Source organism: Arvicola amphibius, chromosome 12, assembly GCF_903992535.2.
Source record: "Arvicola amphibius chromosome 12, mArvAmp1.2, whole genome shotgun sequence".
Classification (NCBI taxonomy): Eukaryota; Metazoa; Chordata; class Mammalia; order Rodentia; family Cricetidae; genus Arvicola; species Arvicola amphibius.
This window is the reverse complement of record NC_052058.2, coordinates 83,775,245-83,797,492: the sequence shown is the minus strand read 5'-3', so window position 1 is coordinate 83,797,492 and position 22,248 is coordinate 83,775,245. Positions and strand designations below refer to the sequence as shown.

General features: G+C 39.8%; 1 protein-coding gene across 2 annotated transcripts in view; it reads right to left on the bottom strand.

The window, feature by feature from the left end:
- Positions 1–22,248, bottom strand: part of Camsap2 (calmodulin regulated spectrin associated protein family member 2) — an 86,683-nt gene that overhangs the window by 9,011 nt on the left and 55,424 nt on the right. For both annotated transcript variants that reach the window (XM_038348990.1, XM_038348991.1), the window contains exons 7-13: positions 15,210–15,303; positions 13,217–13,310; positions 9,519–9,553; positions 8,661–8,730; positions 4,978–7,168; positions 1,358–1,494; positions 467–687 (exon numbers count right to left, since the gene is read on the bottom strand). In XM_038348990.1, the coding sequence (XP_038204918.1) occupies positions 467–687; positions 1,358–1,494; positions 4,978–7,168; positions 8,661–8,730; positions 9,519–9,553; positions 13,217–13,310; positions 15,210–15,303 (2,842 nt within the window). The remainder of the gene's footprint in view (positions 1–466; positions 688–1,357; positions 1,495–4,977; positions 7,169–8,660; positions 8,731–9,518; positions 9,554–13,216; positions 13,311–15,209; positions 15,304–22,248) is intronic.

The window sequence follows — 22,248 nt, the reverse complement described above, 5'->3', positions numbered from 1 at the left end:
AGATTCAACCCCAACACTACATTAGAGGGGCACTAGTACATGCCTGTAATTCCAGCACTTACAAGGCAGAGGCAGGAGGACCAGAGTTCAAGGTTATCCTTGGCTATATAGTGAATTTCAGGTTAGCGTGAGCTACGAGACCTGTCTTAAGAGTGGAAAAAGAAAGGGAGACAGATATGGTAACTGATAATTCAAGGACGTTACATCTGTAGACAGGATTTTCTAATAAGTTAGTATTTAAATTACATTTTTAGTGTTTCACATTTGATCTACTAAATATATGCATGCACATATAACGCACCTAGATTAAATAAAAATTTCCTTTGCTTATTTTGGCTTTCCAAACAAGGCCATGCATCACCTCAAAGTGTGTATCCAATTTAGTATTACCAAGGCAATGTCAAGTTAGTACAACAAACCAAGCTGGTGTTTATGAACAGACCTCCTTATAAGTAACTGGTGTTACCTGGAGGGCCTTTGATTGGTGTTTTGGGGGATTCAATATGATCTCTGTGAATAGATTTTGGCCGCTGTTTTTTCTGTTTTGCCACCTGAGGACGAGGCTTGATTACTGTGTCCATGTCTTCCATTAGCTTCAGCTGTTTTCGCCTCATGTACTCCTGCCTAATAAACTCTCTGCGTGCTCGCTCATCTTCTTTCTTCTGACGTTCTTCCTCAGTCTTACGCCTAAAAAACCAAATGGCTGAATTGATTATTTTGTATATCAAATACAAATGACACTAGCTGGGCGGTGGTGGCGCACGCCTTTAATCCCAGCACTCGGGAGGCAGAGGCAGGCGGATCTCTGTGAGTTCGAGGCCAGCCTGGTCTACAAGAGCTAGTTCCAGGACAAGCTCTAGAAACTACAGGGAAACCCTGTCTCGAAAAACCAAAAACAACAACAACAACAACAACAAAAAAAAAACAAATGACACTAGAGAGAGTTACATGTCTGATAGGAGAAAAAGAAAATTACTATATTTCAGAACCTTGGGAAAAATATAGTTCACTTAAAATGTACTTGAGTACATTTACAATTTTGGTCATCTCTATGTGTGTGTGTGTGTGTGTGTGTGTGTGAGAGAGAGAGAGTGTGTTTCTCAGTGAAGTTAATTTAATGTTCTTTAAACATGAATATAGATTTTCAAAGTTAATATTCATGGAGAACTTTACTCTGACAGGCAAAATGAATACTTTGAACTTCTAAAAACCACCCAGATTCGGCAAGGATCCAGCTGCCTTCCACTGCCCATGGGACATCTGAAGACTGTTGGGAACACACAGCTGGGGAACTGCCCCTTGGGCACACTTGCAGATCTCTCCGCCGAGATGCAGAACCGGGCAGCAGCGTCCTCACCTTGTCTCCTCTTTCTTATGCTCCATTTCCGCTTCCAGCTGCTGCTTCCGAAGCTGAGTTTCTTTCTCCCTCCTTAAACGTTTCTCCAGCAAAGCTGCTCGTTTCATTGCCATGTCATTTTCTGCCTTTTGATCATCCTAAGGACAAATTTTGTTGAAAAACAGTAAACATTTTACATTTCAGTATTTTTGTTCTCTAGCATAGCCACTTCCCCCCCCCACCCCTTTTTTTCAAGACAGAGTTTCTTTGTGTTACAGCCCTGGCTGCCCTGGAACTCACACTGTAGGTCAGGTTGACCTTGAACAGAGATCCACCTGTCTCTGCCTCCCAAGTGCGGGGATTAAAGGCATGTGCTACCACTGCCTGGCAACATAGTCACATCTTGTAGTTACTCATATCTGAAAATCTTAACTAATTACAACTTTACCAAATGTGGACATGATGCAGAAAATGTAAAAATCCCTCAAACTTAATGGCCATCAGAAGAAAAGAAAATGAAAACAAGTTATTTATTTATTTATTGCTATTTTAGTTTGTGTATACACTTGTGCATTCCAGTATGGACATACATAACACAGTTCATGTGTGGAGCTGAGTGGATTGGTGGATAACTTGTAGGAGTTCACAGTTCTTTTCTCCACCATGTGGGTCCTAGGGACTGAGCTCAGGTTGCCAGGTTTGGTGTTAAGAGCCCTTCTTTCACCTGATGGACCATCTAATGGCCTAAAAACAATTTAAAATCTTACATTTATGTGTGTTTGTCTACCCCTGTATTCATGCCATGGCACATGAATGGGAGTCAGAGGACAACTTGCAAAAGTTGGTTCTCTTTTCCCATAATCTGGGTCCCAACTTAGACTGTCAGCTTTGACAAGTGTCCGTCCCCACTGAATCACCTCACTAGCCCTCAAATACCTGGCTTTGATTCTAATAACCTAAAGTAGCTGAGTTGGCCTCCATTTTAAAAACTATATTTAGATTACAATGAACAATCAGATAAGAAGCATTCCAAAACTAGCCATCAAATGTCATGTCACAACAGTGGTGCAGGGCTGAGTTATTTTTCAGCTGATGCTGACAGTCTGACTGGCTTCACTCGGAAGAAGAGATGGGCATAATTCCTGTTCTGAAGTTCTGCCATTCTGAGAACTGGTGGCCATCTGTAAACCTCCTGGACTTACTGATCCACGAGGGCACTCTCAGTCCTCAGGAGACCTATACGCTGCAGTTCTTCACAATTCAAGCAAGAAGCGAGTAACAAGTTGCAGAACTGGTTCACAGTCTTTTTTAAAGACTTCTTGAGGATACTGATTTCTTTAGTGGCTAATATATTTGCAGCACAGTGCTGGGCATGACAGGTATTAAATCACACAGGAAAGAGGCACTTTTGCCTCCTGCTTTGCCTGGAAGCCCAGAGACATATTTCATGATGAATGAAAAAAGTCAGAAGATATCACTGAACCTATCAGATCAAACATGCATTTCTGTATCTAACAAAACATACACATTACACTATGCTCTGGGTAAAAAGAACCAGTCCCCCTGGGTATTCACAGTCTAAGTAAAAAAGAAAAGACAAACAAGAGAACTGAAAACTCTGGATTACAAATGCATTGTCAGTACACGCAGGCTGCCAGAGACACAGGTGGACACAGCTAACTAATCAAGGAAGCATGAAAATCTTAGGGGAAATAGAGTTCAAAACAGTCTACAGGGGTTTTCAACCTTCCTAATGCTGTGACCCTTTAATATAGTTCCTCATGTCACGGTGACCCCAACCTTAAAACTATTTCATTGCTACTTGACAACTGTAATTTTGCTACTACTATGAATCATAATGTAAATATCTGATATACAGAATATCTGATGTGACCCCTGTGGAGGTCATGACCCACAGGTTGAGAACCTCTGGTCTGGAAACTAAGAGGAAGAGTCTAGACAAGTAGGCATGGGTTATTCTGCCCAAGTCCCTGAGTTGTGCTGAGGTCTGAAGTTTTCACACCCTTGCCCAGAATGCCTGAGGATATAAATTCCCTCTCCAGCATCACCTTTAGATATAAAAGAGGAGTCTCCAGTGGAACCTGGCTCTTGGAGACAGCAGCATGAACAACAGGATGGCTAGGGGCCATGGAAGAAAATTATACCCGTCAAAGGGATGAGCTCTGGGGCGGGACAGGCATGGCATGAGCATGATGGAAAAGAAATGGAGGTACAGATGGATGCCTAGCTTATGTTGAAGACTCTCCTGCCCCATTTTCCTTTCTGGGCAAAGAATAAGGTAGCAGAAGTCCCTAAACCTGCAGATAAAACTTTGCTGTGTTACTATCTATAGTGCAGTCTATAAAAAACAAAAACAAACAAAAAAAACCCCTGAGTTTTCATGATTAAGAGCCAAAACATGACTTACATCCAAATTTCTAAATGTTGAGAGAGGCCTAAGGGACAAACACCATGAGATAAAATTTAAAATAATCACAGCATTAAATTGTCAGCAGTAAAATTAGCCACCACCACCATCTCAAGAGCCTCAATGTGCCGCTTCTCCCCATGACCACTGCACACCGCTTCTCCCCATGACCACTGCACACCGCTTCTCCCCATGACTACTGCACACCGCACTTAGCCCTAACTCCCAGAACGTGCTGCTCTGTGCAGCTCTACAGGCTCATCGGCAGCAGTCCCCCAGTTAGAGAAGGATGAACAGCACACGTTTCAGACTGTTAATAACACACTCTTCCATGGGGTAATTTAGAAAAATACAAAGATGATGAAATGGATAACTGAGGAGAAAAAAGCATTAATATTATTAAGGTTTTTATTTATGAATGCTAAGATCTTTACTATCAAGAACAACACTGTCTAGACTCTGTCATTTATCTGGTTGGAGTACTCTCTAACTACTGTTGTCTGACAGCAATAGTAATCATACTCCTCACCTGTGCAGAGAAAATAGAGACCACCTGCTTTGTGCCCTAACAACAAATGTGAAGCTGCACCTTCAGTTACAGAGAACAACTGTGGTCTGTGAGGCAGAGCACAGGCAGGTAATACGACAGCCAGTAGACCATGCATACATCTTCCTTCAAGCTGTCTTCAAAGGAGCTTTTGGGGGGCAGACAGTACAGTCAGTGGCAAAGCTTTGCTCGGGATGCAAGGCCTTGACTTTGGTTCCCAGAAAAAGAGACCTATATCTTAATGATAATATCAAACTACATGCTTTTAAAAATGTTTCACTTTGTATGGCCCATATCAGATAACTTGGCAAAACTCAAAAAATAGGATAGAAAACATTAAAGCCTGAGCATGCTGAGACTGCGGGGAAGGATGGCAGCTCGAGTCGCACTGGGGTGTGGCCGCAGCTCTACAATGCACTCTCGAGTCGCACTGGGGTGTGGCCGCAGCTCCACAATGTACTCTCGAGTCGCACTGGGGTATGGCCGCAGCTCCACAATGCACCTCAGCACTTGCACAGAACAAGGCAGGCATGCCGAGACACATTTCAGGAATAACGCTGCCTTGCAATGAAAGAGATGGTTCCTGAAGAAGCAAACGCATCAATTTAGAAAACATACAGGTACCTATCCTAAGAGGACGCTCGGAGCTATGTGGATCGGCATTACCTTAAAAAAGAATCCACAGCAGACTTTCTGGTCATCATCAAACTGTTCTTTATCACTCTCGCCGTCATATTTCTCAACAGATACATCAGCCTTTTCAGGGGGTTTCAAATCTGACAGGGAAACTTCAATCAGATTGACATTCTTAGGAGCAGCAGGTGGGAGAACAGGTTTAGGAGGTGGGTCTGTGGGTTGACTCAGTTGGTCCTCACTGGCTGTCACACACACAGTCTCTGTGATGGGCTGTGACAAGACCTCAGCAACTGTTGATTCAACAGGTTTAATCTCCTTCTCCCCAGGATTATGGTCACAAGGTTCCAAGGTCCCTTTGCACTCTGATGGCTCCTTTTTAATCTCCTCTTTTGGTTTGGCCTCTCTCAATTGAGGCTCTCCATCATCACCAAAACACACAAATGACCGTGTCTGAATGGGAACCTGACTGGGTGAAAACCTCCTCAACCGAGGAAGACTATCCACAGACCGAGGAGGTGTCAGGGTTCGATTCAAAGGAGTTATTTTTAATTCATTTGGCCTTGGAGTCCTTTGATTTTTAACAGAGAAAGATGCGCTCTTCCTGTTGGAAGACTGTGGAGACGGATGAGTAGGGCGTGGGGAGTCAGATGAGAACGGAGCAGTAGCTGATGACAGGCCTGCCTGTCTAGGCTTAAAATCTCGAATTTGCTTCTGTGGAGAGGGTTGTGGAGGTGAAATCACCCAAGACTGCTGCTCTCTCATCTGCATTAACATCTCCTGCTGAAGGGACAGGCGTTGCATTTCTTGTTGTAGAAAATGCAGAGATGAATTTAGCTTTTCTATGGACTTTGTATATTCTAAAATTTCTCCTTCGTTTAAAGTCTCTTCTGAAGGGCTTGCCAGGTTCCACTGCTTCTCGGGATCAACAGGCGTGGTTGGAGACTTCAGCCATTTGCCCTGAGGATTCTCCATGCTCTCTTTTATGTCTGCTAGAGACTTGCTCCTTTGTCCGTCAATTTTTTGCAATTCTTTTTCTTTTGTTCGGTCTGTATACACTTTCTCATCTTCTGCACCTGCTGCTTCCTCTCGAAGAGGGGAAATCCCATCCCCTTTCTTTTTCACTACAGTTAGGAACGCTGTCCTTCCCATTTTCTGCCTCTGTTTAGTAAAAGCAGCTTCCATTTTCTTTTTCTGGGCTTCGATGGCACGCCTCTTCTCTTCTAGTCTCATCCTAAGGTGCACCATTTCAGAAGCCAGCAGCTGAGTAGTGTCCCGTCCTTGGGCAATGCCTGTTTCTTCTGGAATCTGGGCCCAAGATACTACATGAGGAATATTAAGTTCAGAGCCCTCTGGTGTAGTTTTCTGAGAACTGCTCCCACTACTTTTCCCATCGGTATGATTGAGCTTCCGGAACTTCTGCTCAGCAAAGCTGGTCATTTTTACCCCGGAGCTAGAGGAAGCACTGCTCCCTGGCTGAGACTTGGTGCTGATGGTACTTGGGCAAGGACTCAGGGCTTCTCTGTGGTTGCTGGCTCTTACATCATAGTCCTGAAGAAATTTAGACGCATCATCCATGTCAGAGTCTAAGCTAACAGTGTAATCTCTCAGGGAAGAGTCTTCGTCCATTGTTTCCGGAATATCCTCTGAAGGAACATGAATCCCAGTGTCAACTTCGGTAGTGTCTGTTATGGGACTCAAGGCACCTTTTGTATCAGTTACGTTATCAGGACTGGACTGATTTAGCTTGATATTTGAATTTAGGATACTCAAATCCTGACTATGAAGAAAGAAGCCATTAGCAATTTGATCTGGCCGAGGCGTATGAGGAGATTTTTCAGTGTCGTGAATTATTTGTAATGCTTCTTCAATGCTTGGAGTCTCGATCTGATTGCCAAACTCATCTAGAAGTACTCTGTTTTGTAAAGCCCCATTTGGAAGCCTGTAGTGAGTATTCTCATTAGAATTTAGGTCATTTGTGCTACGAGGCATGGAAGACTTGACGTCACCACGAGGGTCTACATGAAGTTCTTCTTCAATGCCTTCTTCTTCTTCTCCATTCATTGGCTTGAAGGACAGATTTTTTCTAATGTGTTTGGACGCACGGCTGTTGTTGAGCCCTTCGTTACTAACAGAGCGGATGATTCCTCGGTTTGGAGTGGAACTCTGCGCATTGTCTTCTTTATCAAAAGAAATATCAAATGAAACACCATGCACTGAAGTTCTAAAACAGATGGAAAGACAAAATATTTAAGAAACTGTGGAAATAAATGATTTAAAAAACACCATTGAACAATTATTTTAAAGTCTATGCCCTTCCTTCATTTTTCACTAATGGGTAAAAGAGTGAATACTTGTGAGCTAATATTTATGGATAATTTACATTGGTATAATTTTTGTATATTAATACAAGTTCAAATTATATCTGTTACTTTTGTTTACATTATTTGTACATATATACAAAGTTATTTTGTCAGATTATATATATGCATGTTTTTACCTTGGTTTAAGACATTTTGTATATTGATACAACTTTTAGGGTATATTTTCATATTATAAATAGGTCAATAGTTCATGTTTGTTGTACATACAGTTAGATCAATTAGGTTCTTTACATACAGAGATTGTATTCTGCCTAGACAGGTAATCTTCAACCACTTCAAGGATCTGTGGAACATGGCATTTAAATAACTTAGGGTTCTGTTGACATGAGACATGATTGCTTCTGACAGCACCAATCTATTCCTGAGAGAATGTTGAGTATCAAAGACCCTCCACTTGGAGCTTGTTTTCTTCTTGGCAAAACTGGCCTTTGGGTAAGAAACTGACAATGCCTCAACCACTGACAAGTTACATAGTATCTGGAAATGGGTAAGCAGACCAGTCAAATCTTGCCAAGACAGGGTAAAATGGTTTTAAAAAACTTCCTGCCTCTGAAAATGGTCTGTCAGTTACATTAGGCCTTAGCCAAAGTTGGTTGCTTCAATGTTGCAAAATGAGACTTTGGGTGATTGCTCAGGTAGCTAATTGTCTCCTCATATATTGCTTTCTTTGGAAGCTACTTGATTCTACTTCCTGCCTGCTCAAGTAATATTATTTCCCTTCTCAGGCCTTTGATGGGGTTAAAGATTAGATAGTCGTAGTTACTGTACTCTTATGATCTAGCCAAGCCATTTTCTATACAAGACTTAGACTCCATAGGATAGAACGTTTATTAAAACATTTAGCATATGTTCCTTGCTTAATATTGTTTATGCTGATTGTAATTCTAATCTTATACTTGATATCTGTTCCTAGTGTACCGGGCTTGGAACTCTCTTACTTAAAGAAAAGGGGGAGGTGCTGCGGGAGCTCCTTCCACTTCTTCAGCCTATATAATAGCCTTTAAGATACAATGAGAGGGCTGCTGTTTGGGACGGTGATCTGTAAGTTTTTTCCCCTCAAATAAATAACCCTTTTTATTATCCCTAAATCTTAACTGGTGTGGGACTGTTTTGCGGCTTCATTTCACGATCTTATGGACCTCAAGGAAAGATTGGACTATTTCATTACCTTTTAATTTAGCCTCTTTGGCCTCTCTCATACCCCTATTCTGCCCTTTCAAAGTTAAGTCCTAATTAAAATTTTGATTTGACAGCTTGGCTAATGACAACAAAAAAGCAGAGGGAAATAAGTGACTTTTCTGGTAACATGAATGTACTAATAACTTTGATTACCTTTTCTCTTTTGGCCATGTTCCTATGAAGCCATCAACGTAAGACATAGATGAAGACCTCCTAATTCCTCCTTCAAATGCGAAAAAGGAAAATTCATTGAAACCACACATTTAACATATTTGAGAATCCATTAAAGGCACTAAAAAGTGGAATTTAATCAGTAATTAAAACACAGCAAAGTAATTTTTTTAAATAAAGTTTTGGAGAGGAATGTGTAGTTTATACCTAACAACTAACTAGCCATGAGAGGCTCTGGGGTTATTCCAATGTACTTCCCTGACAGAGTAAGTATATCCATGTAAAGAATTTTGTTAGAAACCAAGCAAGCATATTTGCACATCCACTAGGGAGTGGCTCATGGCTCTAATACTGGCTAGCACTTGGGAGGCTGAGGCAGGAGGGTTGGTAGTACAAGACTAGTTTGGGTAATACACAGAGACCTCAAGAAAAATAAAAATGGCTCAGTGGCGCACGTCTGTTCACTGGACAGTGGGGTACACCTGCATCCCCAGCACTCACACAAGTTCATGATCATGTTTGGCCACATAAGGAGTTTGAGGCTTGTCTGGGCTGTATAAGATCTTGTCTCCAAAACCAAACAAAATCAAGCACAGGAGCTATGAAAGCATTTCCTTGGTACTGCTCCTGCCTAGCATATGATAGCAGAGGTCCTCGGTTAGATCTCTAATACCACAAAAAAAGGGGAAAGCAGGCATGGAGCTACAGACCACCCATCATGTACAGAGCAACCCACTTCAGAAAAAGACTAGATATTTACGTTTATTCTCACACATTTTCCGGTTAGCCTACTTAAAATAGTATTTCCCATTTTCCTCAAAGGCCTTTTCAGTACATTACCTGAGGCTGAAGGATGAGCCTGGGGACGCACATATCTAAAAGGCAAATGATGAGACTATAAATATAGCTCCTTCCCAACACAGAATATAATAAATTCTCTTTTTACACACACACATTTTACAAAAAAGAAATTAAAAAAGAAATTAAACTCATTAATTTGCAGTATTTTAGGGAGACCTAAATCTCTAAAACCTTCTGTACAATAAAATCCCACAGAAGACCCTGACAAGCCTCTCAGAACAGTCTGGGTCTCTAGACCTCCAACACCGACGACAGTGAGCCTCATAAAGACACAAGGCTTTCCTGTTACACCTTACCCAACTCTGCCCTAAACACGGGGAGCTGAGACCTTCTCTTCTCAGGTGTAGTGAGAGATGCTCTCTCAACCCTCCTTTTGGGTTTCAGCTGCCATATTCTGCTGGCATCAAGGAAAGCGACACATGTTGTCCCCGGTGAACCAGGTAGGAGGCAGGAGCGTTGGCTCACCCAGCCCTACTTTCTTCAGCTCATATAAACAGACTCTGACAAGTCAGCACAGACAGGTCAGGGTCAATGCTGTGCTTTCACTACTTGATGAAAGCTTAATCAGTGAGCTCTCTCTGGAGTGCAAAAATACTGAAGGATTGCCTGTCCAAACCAAATGCTATCTGGGGTCTCTGGACCTTTCTCCCTAGTGTGTGCAGCTTACTCTCTCAGCTTATACGGAGTCATCTGTTAGAACTGTCAATAAGTACAGACAGTTTCTAAGCATGTCTGTGATAGCCCTCCTTCTGAAATATGTTTCACAACTTATCCTGAATACTAGGAAACTTATTAAAACATGTTCATTCTTCTCTTCTTCCCCAAATAATGACTACCACCATTTGGTAAAAGCTGGCTGTCTCATTTTCAAACTTGTACATAGAACTTTGGTGTATATACTCCTGAATCAACTTGAGCCAAGGAGGTGAGGCAGCTGCTGGGCTGTCTTTTGCTGTGACTGCCTGCATTTTACTCAGCAGACCTTTATTTTCAGTGCAGTAACACCTGTAGATGTGACCTCACTATTCCCAGGGAGAGGAAAAATGATCAAATCCTTTCCCAGAAGTTCTATGAAGGGGGGTTGGAGATGGCTCAGTGGTTAAGAGCATTGCCTTCTCTTCCAGAGGACCTGAATTCAATTCCCAGGACCCACATGGCAACTCACAACTGTCTGTAACTCCCATTCCAGAGGATCCAAAACCTTCACACAGATACACATGCAGGCAGAACGCCAATGTACATAAATTAAATAAATAAGTCATCAAGAAGTTCTATAAAGGATCCTGGGGAGACTTACAGAAGGTAGAGGGCCTAGGAGCCTAGGATAACAATAAGCAGTAACTCAAGGGAAAGGATTCAGAATCTACCTGGGTTATTAGGGTTCTTCTAGAAAAGAGAAAAAGTAGTCACTGGGCTATCTAAGATAAAAGAGATGAGTCTCCATAGGACCCAAGCTACTTTTTCCCAGGGTCAGAGACATAGAGACATGGGGACTGTTCATTTATATCCTTGTCCTAGTCATGACTGAATAATAGACTCTCAAAGCCTCACTGTTCACTTTTGAATGGAAGTAGACTGAGTATGGGAATGGTGATCCAGAAGGAAATGGAGTCACTCAGGACAGCACTGAGGAAATTATATTTAGAAAGCTTCCCTTAGGGGAAATATAAACAGCAGTTCCTAGATTAGTTACAAACACATCTGTCTCTTGCTTCCCTTTCTTAGGTGTGGGAGGTCAGACCCAGGGCCTTGGATATGCCAAGCAAGCATGAGCGATACCCCAGCACCAGATCCCTAGCACTTCATAACTAATCCTTCTGCACTCAATTGTGAGGCAGGCACAGAATGGAAACTTAATGAAGTTGCAGTACACTGGAGGCTAAGGAGACGAAAGCTCTCCTTTCGCTTTGAAGAGATAGATGCGTTATAGACACCAGGAAGCTCACAAAGGTAGGAAATACAGAGGAAAAGAGGCTGCAAGTTCGCAAACATGTACTTGACAAAAACCTTTTAAATGACAGTGACAGCTTCAGAATAAGTTTTTATTTTTATGTAATTAGGCCAAGAATACAAAGAGTACTTTAAAGTTTTTACTCATACCTTTTAAAAATGTATTTTTAATAGATCTCTTTAATTTTCTAAAAACCCACAAAGCACAGTAACTTTAAACAAAAGAATAAGATAGATTGGGGAATCTAAAGTTAATATAAATTCCAAGCTGCAATACATACAAATGAAAAGTCTAAGACTGGGTATAGTGGTGCATATTGTTAATCTCAGTACACAGGAGGCAGGGCAGTGCACCTCTGTGAGTTAGTGGTATCCTGGTCTACAGAGAGTCCCAGGCTAGCCAGAGCTATACAGTGAGATCCTGTCCAAAAAAAAAAAGACAGAGGAAGAAAGGGAGGGAGGAAGGCAAGTAGGCTGGCTTATAGATTCTGCTTAAAAATTTTTTTTGATTGCTAGAAGTGGTGGTGCATGCCTTTAAATCTAGCACTTGGGAGAAGGAGGCAGAAGGATCCCTGAGTTCAAGACCAGTCTGGTCTACAGAGCGAGTCCCAGGTCAGTCAGGGTTACACAGAGAAACCCTGTCCTAAAAAACCAAATAAATAAATTAAAAAATTTAAACTAACAATTGACTTAATCATATACCTTGATCAGCAGTCAGGATTACTCTGATAATTATTAGGACATTCTACTTTCAATTCAGCTCCTTATGTTAAAGACTAAAGCATTCAATAAAGATTCAATATTATATTCAATTGCTACTTCTCTATAACTAGGTACCTAGAAAACAAAATGGTGGAGTGGCGAGGTGATTTGAATGGAAAAAAAAGAAGAAAAAAGGTTTCCACTGACCCAGACATTTGAATCCTCAGCCCCAGGCGCTGTCTGAGGACGGCAGCCTTGCTGGAGGAAGTGTGTCACTGGGATGGGCTTTGAGGGCTGAAGCCTTTCCCCACCTGTGCTTTACTTGTCCTGCTTTGTGTTTGCAGTTGGTGATGACAGCTTTAAGCTTCTTGCTCTGGTTGCCTGCTGCCACACCACCCCTTGCTCGACCCCCCTTCTGGAACCACAGCAACAAAAATTACTAACATAAGTGGGGAAGACCTTTTCAAAGATTTTTTTTTTTAAAATAGTAAATTAAAAAATCCAGGGCAAGCAAGAAAGCTCAGAAGGTAAAGGTATTTGTTCCCAAGTGTGCTCCCAGGAAGAAGCCGTCTCAGAAGGAGCAAACTGACCCCTACTAACTGCATCTGACCTCCACATGTGCTCACACACATAGATAAATGCAGTGAAAATGTAAACATTCACATATAATTTTAAAAGTTCTCTGAGGCCTAAAAGTCACCTACCAGATTTTTTTCAGTTATACTATTAAATAAGTCTCAATTATTAAAATAATGCAGCAAAAATTTAACTTTAGGTTTCTTATTTGGAACTTAGAACATTTTCTCCCATTATCCAGTGTGGTTCATTAAAAACCCATTTATGAAACAGTCATTTCAATATAAATTTCAATAACTTTTAAACTAAAATAGGCCTTAGTAGCATAAGCTATTGCAACTTAATTTATAAACCCAACTACAAAATTAAAAAACCCTCTTACATGTCAAAATATGATTTGATTTCATTAGTAATTAACACGGAAATGGTAACATCACAGTGGAGTCTACCTTGAGGTAAAGTCGGAACTAGACGAACTATCCACGACATTTCTTTTGGCAGCATTCAAGACAGGCACTGATGGCACATCTTTCGCAGGTTCAGCTAGAATGAACAATACAACTTCAAACTGTATGCTCAAATTATTTCTAACACTGTCAGACATTCTCAACCACAGTAATCATTTAAATTTTACTTTGTATCTCCCTCATTACTTATAAAGTAATCATTGATCTCTCTCACACACGCCCTCCCTCGCCAGTGTGTTCTACTGGTCAAACCTAGGCCCCCTGGTTCTCTTTAAATAACCCCTTCTAACAGAAATGGACCCTTAAATAATTGCCCAAAGGTCAAAAGAATTTCTTAATAGACTTTTAAAAACCCACTTAAGGTTAATGGGGGGTAGCATAAAATAAATACAGGTATTCAAAATAAGGATAAACAGAGTGCTTAATCTTGTGAAAGTTTTCATAAAATTTTAGACAGGTCGGGCGGTGGTGGCGCACGCCTTTAATCCCAGCACTCGGGAGGCAGAGGCAGGCGAATCTCTGTGAGTTCGAGGCCAGCCTGGTCTACAAGAGCTAGGTCCAGGACAGGCTCTAAAAAAGCTGCAGAGAAACCCTGTCTTGAAAAACAAAAAAAAAAAAACAAAAAAAAAAAAAAAAAAAAAAAAAATTTTAGACATACCAGATCAGTTTCAGTTTTGGTTTTTATGAAATAGCTGGTAATTTGGTAGTTAATTAAAAACGGTCAGATCACTGGGAAAAAAAAAGAACCACACTATGTCTTGCTTACATACTTGTAAGTAATTCTAGAAGAAAGCAACTTAATTTTGACTGATGTTTAATGCAAAAGCTTTGTTACTGTTAAGTGCTGGGCTTCACAGATAAAACTGCAAAAACTGCAAGTAAAAAGTCACACTAATTGCAAAAATACTGTATAAATACTGGTTATGACAATTATTAAAGATAAGTGACTTTCATGAATGGCCTTAAGGATCTCAACTTCTTTCAAGGTACTCTGTATTAGCTACTGCTCGGTATGGAGAATCTGCTTGAAGTGGTTTTGAGATTCAGGATAAATCAAACACAAATTATCTCATAGTGCAGAATCTTGCCTGAGATCAGCACACTATAAAGTAAGATTATACCCACTAGAATGATATGCCTTTCTTTTGCTATTACAGCCTGCCCTCTTCTTAGTTCCTAATCTTTTTGTCCTCCCTTTTATCCCCGGAAAGGTTGAACTTAACTACAGTGATTAGAAAAAGCAAATGTAAACCAAGGAAAGCTGCTAAGTAGCTTGGAAACAGTATAATCACATTTTGTACAGGGCGCAGTAGGCACTGCAGCAGGAAGAACTGGTCCCATATTTTTCCTGGAAGTTCTAAGCTTAGAAGAAACATAGGAATATGTGTTTGAGACAGTCAGTTTTACAGTTTTACATTTGCTATAGAAACAAAAACTTTTTTATTTTATTATTATTATTTTTCTTGCTGCCAGGGCTATATGCAAGCTAGGCAAGTACTCCACCACCAAGTTGTGTTCCCAGCCTTTGCCAGTAACTCAAAGTCTCTCTTTATTCCTGGGGACCTTTACAACAGCCCTCTTATTTTTTTTGTTCATTTTATCATAATTGTCCTGTAATAACAAAGACTGTCAGTTTAAAAAATAGATCCACAAAGTGTTTCATGGTTTAACAGAATCAAGTTGTTGATAGGGTCAAGTCCTGATGTGACTGGAGTTCGGGTAACATGGTATCAAAAACAAAGAATCTAATAGGAAATAGAAACTATGGATAGGAACGAAAGATATACAACACCCAGTTCCATGCCATAAACACAGAAACTGTTTTTTTTTTCTGTTTCTTGCAGATAATTAACTATTAAAACATTTAGACTCTAACCAAGGATAATAGCTGGAATCTAATAAGTTTCTATCTAAAAGAATAACCAGATAAGAAGCTTCCCATTTTTCTACTTTAAAAATAACAAAGACTGATTACCTCCTTGCGGACGAACAACACGTGGCTGTACAAATGATGGCTTCACAACTTCAAACCACCAGAAGAGTTCCGCCATGAACACCAAATAATTACTCTATATAAGAGAGTTAAGAAAATTAAAAGAAGCCCTAGGTAAAACCAGTCCAAGTGATAAACAAATATGCTTTATCTTCTCAAACACAGATTTGAATTCTACTCATTCACTATTAAAAATATTCACTATGCTTTATTAAACCTGGAGTAAAAAGTTTAGGACCTGTAAACACACACGTTCAGATCTCTGATACTTTGTTTTATAGCAAATCTCTCAGGCATCACTATCTCTGGCTATGCAGAACTCTGAGATAACAAATGTCCTTTTCTTCCAGTATAAATACAAACAGCATAGTTTTTGCCATTAAAAAATGTAAGAAGTTTTTTGAAAAGTAATTAAATGTCATTTAAATATTATATCCACATTTGATAATGCTAAATTCAATAATAATCCACATGATGAGTAATATCAAACTCTATAGATTATTATGACTAAAATAATCTAGAAATGGATAAAAACATTGTTTTTATCATTTAATGCACCCTTCTAATTTTTAAAACATTAAGAATAGCAATATTTTATTTATACTTGAAAACACAAATAATTCTTTAAATGGCTTAAAGGAGTTCTCAAAAGCATACTTCTGTAAGACTATACTGGTGTGGGACAATTCTGTATTCTGTCAATTTGTTTTAAATAAACGCTGATTGGTCAGTAGCCAGGCAGAAAGTATAGGCAGGACAACCAGACAGGAAGTAGAGGTGGGACAAGGAGAACAGGAGTATTCTGGGAAGAAGGAAGCTCTTTCTCCAGTCCTGCCCAGACCATGAAAGAAGCAATATGTGACTGAAAAAGCCATGTGGCTAACATAGATAAGAATAATGGGTTAATATAAATTACAAGAGTTAATAAGAAGTCTGAGCTAATGGGCCAATCAGTTTTATAACTTATGTAGACCATCTGTGTGATTCTTTGGGGCCTACTGGCTGTGGGAATTGGGCAGGACAGAAACCCCAACAAGCAGGCCACCATGTAACACTATACACATAATAAGTAATTTACTTATATACATACATATATATGGTTGGGTTTTGTTGGGGAATGCTATTTTGAGGTGTGTTACTTTTGTTTATGCTGTGGAACATTTCCTTAACAATGTAAAAATGTGTTGCTTTTGTTTATGCTGCATTTGTTTAACTCTGTGAAGCTGTGATTCTTTGCCTGTCTAAAAGCACCTGATGGTCCTAATAAAGAGCAAAATTGCCAATAGAGAGACAGGAACAAGGATAGGTGGGGCTGGCAAGCAGAGAGTATAAATAGGAGAACTATGGGTAAGAGGAGCAAGAAGAGAGGGCGCTAGAGGTCAGCTACCTAGCCATCCATGGAGTAAGAGTGAAAGATATACAGAAGAAGAGCAAAAGGTCCAGAGGCAAAAGGTAATGGGATAATTTAAGAAAAGCTGGCAAGCAGGGTGGTGGTTGTGCACACCTTTAATCCCAACACTCAGGAGGCAGAGATAGGCTAATCTTTGTGAGTTCAAGGCCAGCCTAGTCTACAGAGTGAGTTCCAGAACAGGCTCCAAAGCTACAGAGAAACCCTGTCTCAGAAAACAAGGAGGAAGGAAAAGGAGAAGGAGGAGGAGGGAGGAGGGAGAGGAGGCGGGGAAGGAGAAAAGAGGAAAAAGAGCTGGCAAGAAACATGCTAAGCTAAGGCTGGGTGATTATAAGAATAAGCCTCCATGTGTTATATTTAGGAGCTGGGTGGCAGCCCCCCCCCCCCAAAAAAACCAAAAGAGTAAACCATCACACAACACTTTGGCGTACCAACATGGGTCCCTATTTCCATGTATGACCTGTGAAAGCTGGGGGAAAAGGTATATGGCCCCTTTAAGAGTTTATGCCTGCTGGTGAGCCTTGAGTAGCAGTCTGTTAAGTAGGAACAAAAACCGCAGTAAAGATGTCTGCCACAGCACCAGCATCAGCTCAAGAGCCCTAGGAAGCTCCTGACCACATGCCTTGGACCTGACCCATGAGTGGGTGGAGCCAGCCTATAGAACATGCATAAATCAGGGTAGCTTAGCAGTCTAAAGTTTGTTTGGTCAAAAAAGATTAGAGATACGCAGTAAAAGAGGTCCAGATAGAAAAAACTTCTAATAGGTTCCATTGTGTTTTACAATGTGCCAACGCTTAGGAAAGAAAGAAAATGGTTATAGCCATTATAGAAAGAAAAAGTTTTAAAAAATAAAGTCTTTGAAGAGATAGTAAAAGAAAAAAGGCACGTAAAGATGGAAAATACACAGTCCGGATCCTGTATACTACTGTGTTGACTTTTTGCTGAAAAGCAAAGGACAGCTGCTAAGAGACCTGGAATTGAAAGAGGGACTGTGGAAATAAACCAGCCCAGGGACTGTAGGAATGCCTTAACTTTGAAAAAAAAAAAAAAAAGTCAATGTATTTGTAGAATGGAACTAAAAAGATGCACTGCTTTGGAGAAGTGGGTTTGCTTTTGTTTCCACAGGAAACAAGATGCTGTGGATTAATTCCAGGTTGATATGGATCAAGGAAGCCCTCCTGAATCTTGACAGGTGATATCTGGCAACAAAGGTTATAAGGGGTCTTCCCAGGACTTGATTATTATCTGTTTTTGTTTCCCTCAGAAATCCTTGGGGATGTCTTCACCCATAATTAGCAGGAAGCAGTTTATAAACCACAACGTTCACATTCTCAAGAGAAACGGGGGAGTGGGTGGTTTTTGGTTATTTTGTCAGTCATGGATGTTTGTTATATTTAGGGGAATATAGGATAAAAAACTACTAATCTCAGATCTTTTGCGTTGGTATGGATTTTGCTACATTGATACATTTTTAAAGTCAATTTTGTTACACTGTATATATGATTTTACTCTTTAAAGAACTTGTGTATATTAATACAAATTTAAGGTCATTTTTGTTACAACACACTGTATATATGTTTCTACTTGTTTAAAGGAGTTTTGTATACGTATAACAATTTAAGGTTATCTTTGTTACAATATATTGTATATATGTTTCTGTTCTTATTTAAGGTATTGTACCTAGGCAGCTCATTTAAAAATGTAAGGTAAAATTCTAGTTTTAAAAGTTATTTTGAATTATTATGAATTATTTAGGATAATTAAGAAACACAGGTCAGTAGTTAGTCATCTTTAAAAATCAAATTTGTAGATATGTTAGGTATGTTTTCCAGATCATATAGAGATATATTTTAGATACATGGTCTTCAAACCTTTTAAAGACCCATAGAATATGGCATTTAAAATGTTTTGTTAATTAAGGGCTTTTCATGACAAAAAGACACATCTGCTACTGGCATCGAAGAAGCTCCTTGCGAAGTTTGCTTTCAATGTGGCAAGGCTAGCCACATTTGGGCAAGAAGCTGCTCATGTCTGGACTGCTTGACAATATGTTAGATAAACTGATCATGCAGGACTCAGAGAAAAGTGACTGAACTGTGCCAAAACAAGGCAGGATGGTCCTTTAGGGTTCCTGCTTGACAGAAGAAACTGTCAGACACTCTGCAAGACAGAGGAAAGTGACTGAAAACAGCCAATATAGGCAGGACAGTCTTTCAAATTTCCTGCTCCAGTAAAAAGTCTGCCAGACACTATGGGTCTGTGGGCTAAAGATGGATGACTTGCAAAGGAACTTTGGGTGACTGTCCAGGCAGTCAGATGTCTGTCATTTCTAGAGTTTTTGGAAGTTGTTTGCAATGCACTGTTTTTTTCTATTACTTAAATAGTATTATATCCTTCTGGTTCCTTGATGGAGTTCAAGAATGGATAGTATTAGCTGCAGTTTTCCTTAGATATGACAGAAAGTAAGTTTGGTATAAAATTTTGGATTTACTAAGATAGGATGGATTATGGAGTATTATCTTTAAATTTATCAGACACGAACTGGAATTCAGTACTTTGTGAATGTAATCTTTACTTGTTCTTATTGTATATAGTCTTACTATGTTAAAGTTAAAATTTTTCATTTTTGTTTAGAAAGAAAAAAAGGAGAAATGTTGGAATATTTTCAGGTGTGTTACTTTATTATACTGTGGAACATTTCCTCAATGATGGAAAGATGTGTTGCTTTTGTTTGTTAATTTGTTTAACTCTGTGAAGCTGTGATTCTTTGCTATCTAAAATATTTGGTCTAAAATAAAGAGCTGAATGGCCAGTAGTGAGGGACGAACAAGGACAGACGGGGCTGGGAGGCAGAGAGAATAAACAGAAGGAGAAACTTGGGAAAGGAGCAGTAAGAAAAGGAGGAAAGAACGTTAGGGGCCAGCCATGCAGCCATGCACGGAGTAAGAATGAAAGTAGGAGATAAAGAAAGGGAAAGCCTAGAGACAAAGGCAGACAGGGTAAGCTGAGAGAACCTGGCCGGAGACCCGCCACGCTAAGGCCGGGAGTTTGTGAGAATAAGACTCTGTGTGTGTTTTATTTGGGAGTTGGGTGGTGGCCCTCAAAAAAGCCAAAAGAGTAAATAAAGAGTAAAACATCACACAACAGGGCTTTTATTTTTTCTTTCTTTATTTGAGACAATGTTGAAACCTGAACAGATGCGCCCCACTGTATAATAAGGTTTATATGTTAAAATACACACAAAAATAATTTCAATTCTATGTATTTAATATATTTCTAAAAGTAGAACTATACAAAACCTGTTTTCCTCATAATGGCTATTATCTCTGGAAATATGGGGGTGTTTTCTGATGTCTTGCTTTCTGCTTATCTGTTAATCATCCCATAAGCCACACTTAAAGGCTTAGAAAGACCGGGCCTATGCTCTTTACTATGTGTGTAGTAGTCTAAAAAGAGTTCCCAGAACAGAATGAATACTTATTGAAGAAATGTATAAACTGATCCATAATAACAAAAGTAAGTCAGCAAACAGCCAAGCCCTGACAAAGGCATCTCTGGTGTGACATTAACCTCACTGTCATCAGGACTGAACTGGTAAGTGCCCAATGAGTAAAGCACACTCCTGGCTCAGTCTGTGCACACATTTCCAGGGACAGCTAACCTAGTGGAGAAGAACAATCTAGAATGTGGCAGCACTGTGATGGTGGGAGGGCTGGTAGCCCAGAAGGAACCATCTAGCTCAGGTACTCTCTCTTGATCACCACGAAGAAAAGCTTAGCCCCTCTTGGCCTTTTCCACCACGGTGGCCCACCTAACCAAAGGTCAAGAAACAACAGAATCAAGCTGCCCATGGATCAAAATCTCCGAAACTAAGTAGAAATAAATCCTTCCTCAATCCTTTGTGATCATTATGACTTACACCTTTGCTTTATAATCTTTACAGTATAAACCTAAAACCAAAGGATAAATTTTGTAAATACTGGTTCTAGGTTCTACTCTGCTAGTACAGTAAACTAGGAGCTGACTTCATCTTTAGAAAAAAAAAATTCCTTAAATGTGCAGTAGTTATCTGTCATTAGAAAAGGAGTATTTAAGGGCCTTGTTAAGAATTGTCCTAATAAATCATGGCAAAAACTGGCCACAAGATGGCAGAGCAGGAAGAGATAACTTTTCTGGTAACTAAACTGGGGCTTATTTCATTATAAAATTATGATTAAATGACAATAAATTAGTCACATTCCAGAAATGGTACAACAGTAATTTAAAATAATCTTTCCCCAATTTACTTTGAGACAGAATCTTACTATGTAGCCCTGGCTGGCCTGTGACTCACTATGTAGACCAGATTGGCTGGTAACTGAGATTAGCTTCTTTACTATCTGAGTGCTGGGGTTAAAGGTGTGCATCACCACACCTGACCTATATGTAGCATGTATCTGCACATAGGTTTGTGTATGTCAGCACAAATGCCTGTGGAAACCAGAAAATGGTGGAGAAGTTAGAGGCAGCTGTGAACCACTTAACATGGGTACCAGAAACTGAACTTGGGTCCTCTGGAAGAGCAGTACATGCTTTTAACCTCTGAGTTAGATCTCCAAGTCCCACCTCCTTTAGTCAAGAAGGTCAGATACATATTTAAACAGTGTAAACAACAAAGAATATATAGAATGGAGAAGTCTAGTAAATTTTAACACCTTCTCCCATATCTAGTACCACACTAAGAAGAAATTACTTTTATATTTATCCCAAAGACTCCTTTTCTGAATCTATATAAAAGTATCCCTCAGCATCTATCTGCAGTTGGTTCTAGGGCCCTGTATATATACCAAAGACTTATGGATGTTTAAGCCACTTATGTAAGACTATGTAGTATATGCATAGAACTTATGTGTACCCTTCCATGGGGGGACCTAGCTTTCTCCCTTCACAATGTGAGTCCTGGGATCAAACTCAGGGTGTCGGGCTTAGTATGAGCCTTTACCAGCTGAGCTATCTTGCTAGCCCCCATAGAATAGTTAAAATCTCCTTTATATTACTTACTAGTAGTTAATACAGTATGTAAATAGTTGTTACACTGAGTCATTTAAGAAATAATGGATCAGAGGTTCTGAGTTTGATCCCTAACCCTGAAGAAAAAAAAAAAAGACAAAGGTTTAAAATATGCATGCACACAGATATATGCACACACACATACACGTATATACATACATGCACACACACATAGTTATATTCTTGTCTACTTTACCCTCAATTAACAATGTCGTAGAGAGCTTTCTGTTTCAGCAAAAACAACAAAACTCTCAACTACCTTCCTTTAAATGGGTCAATCATATTACAAAACATTTATATTTATGCCTCTACTAAATGCATCATTCCTAACTTTTCAATAACAGAAGTAGTCCTTTACATGCCTTTCGATGGCCACTATCCTTTTAAAAAACAGTCTATCAAGTAGACTGTAAGGGCGCTAGACTCCAACTAGGACACAGCTGACCCTTCACTGCTTTTTGGTGGTGCTTAGGATCCAGTATAGGAACTCGCCCAGGCAATGTCCAACAGTCCTCTAAAGCAGCCACATCCCAATTTGTATTTTATAAATGACAGTGCTCATTT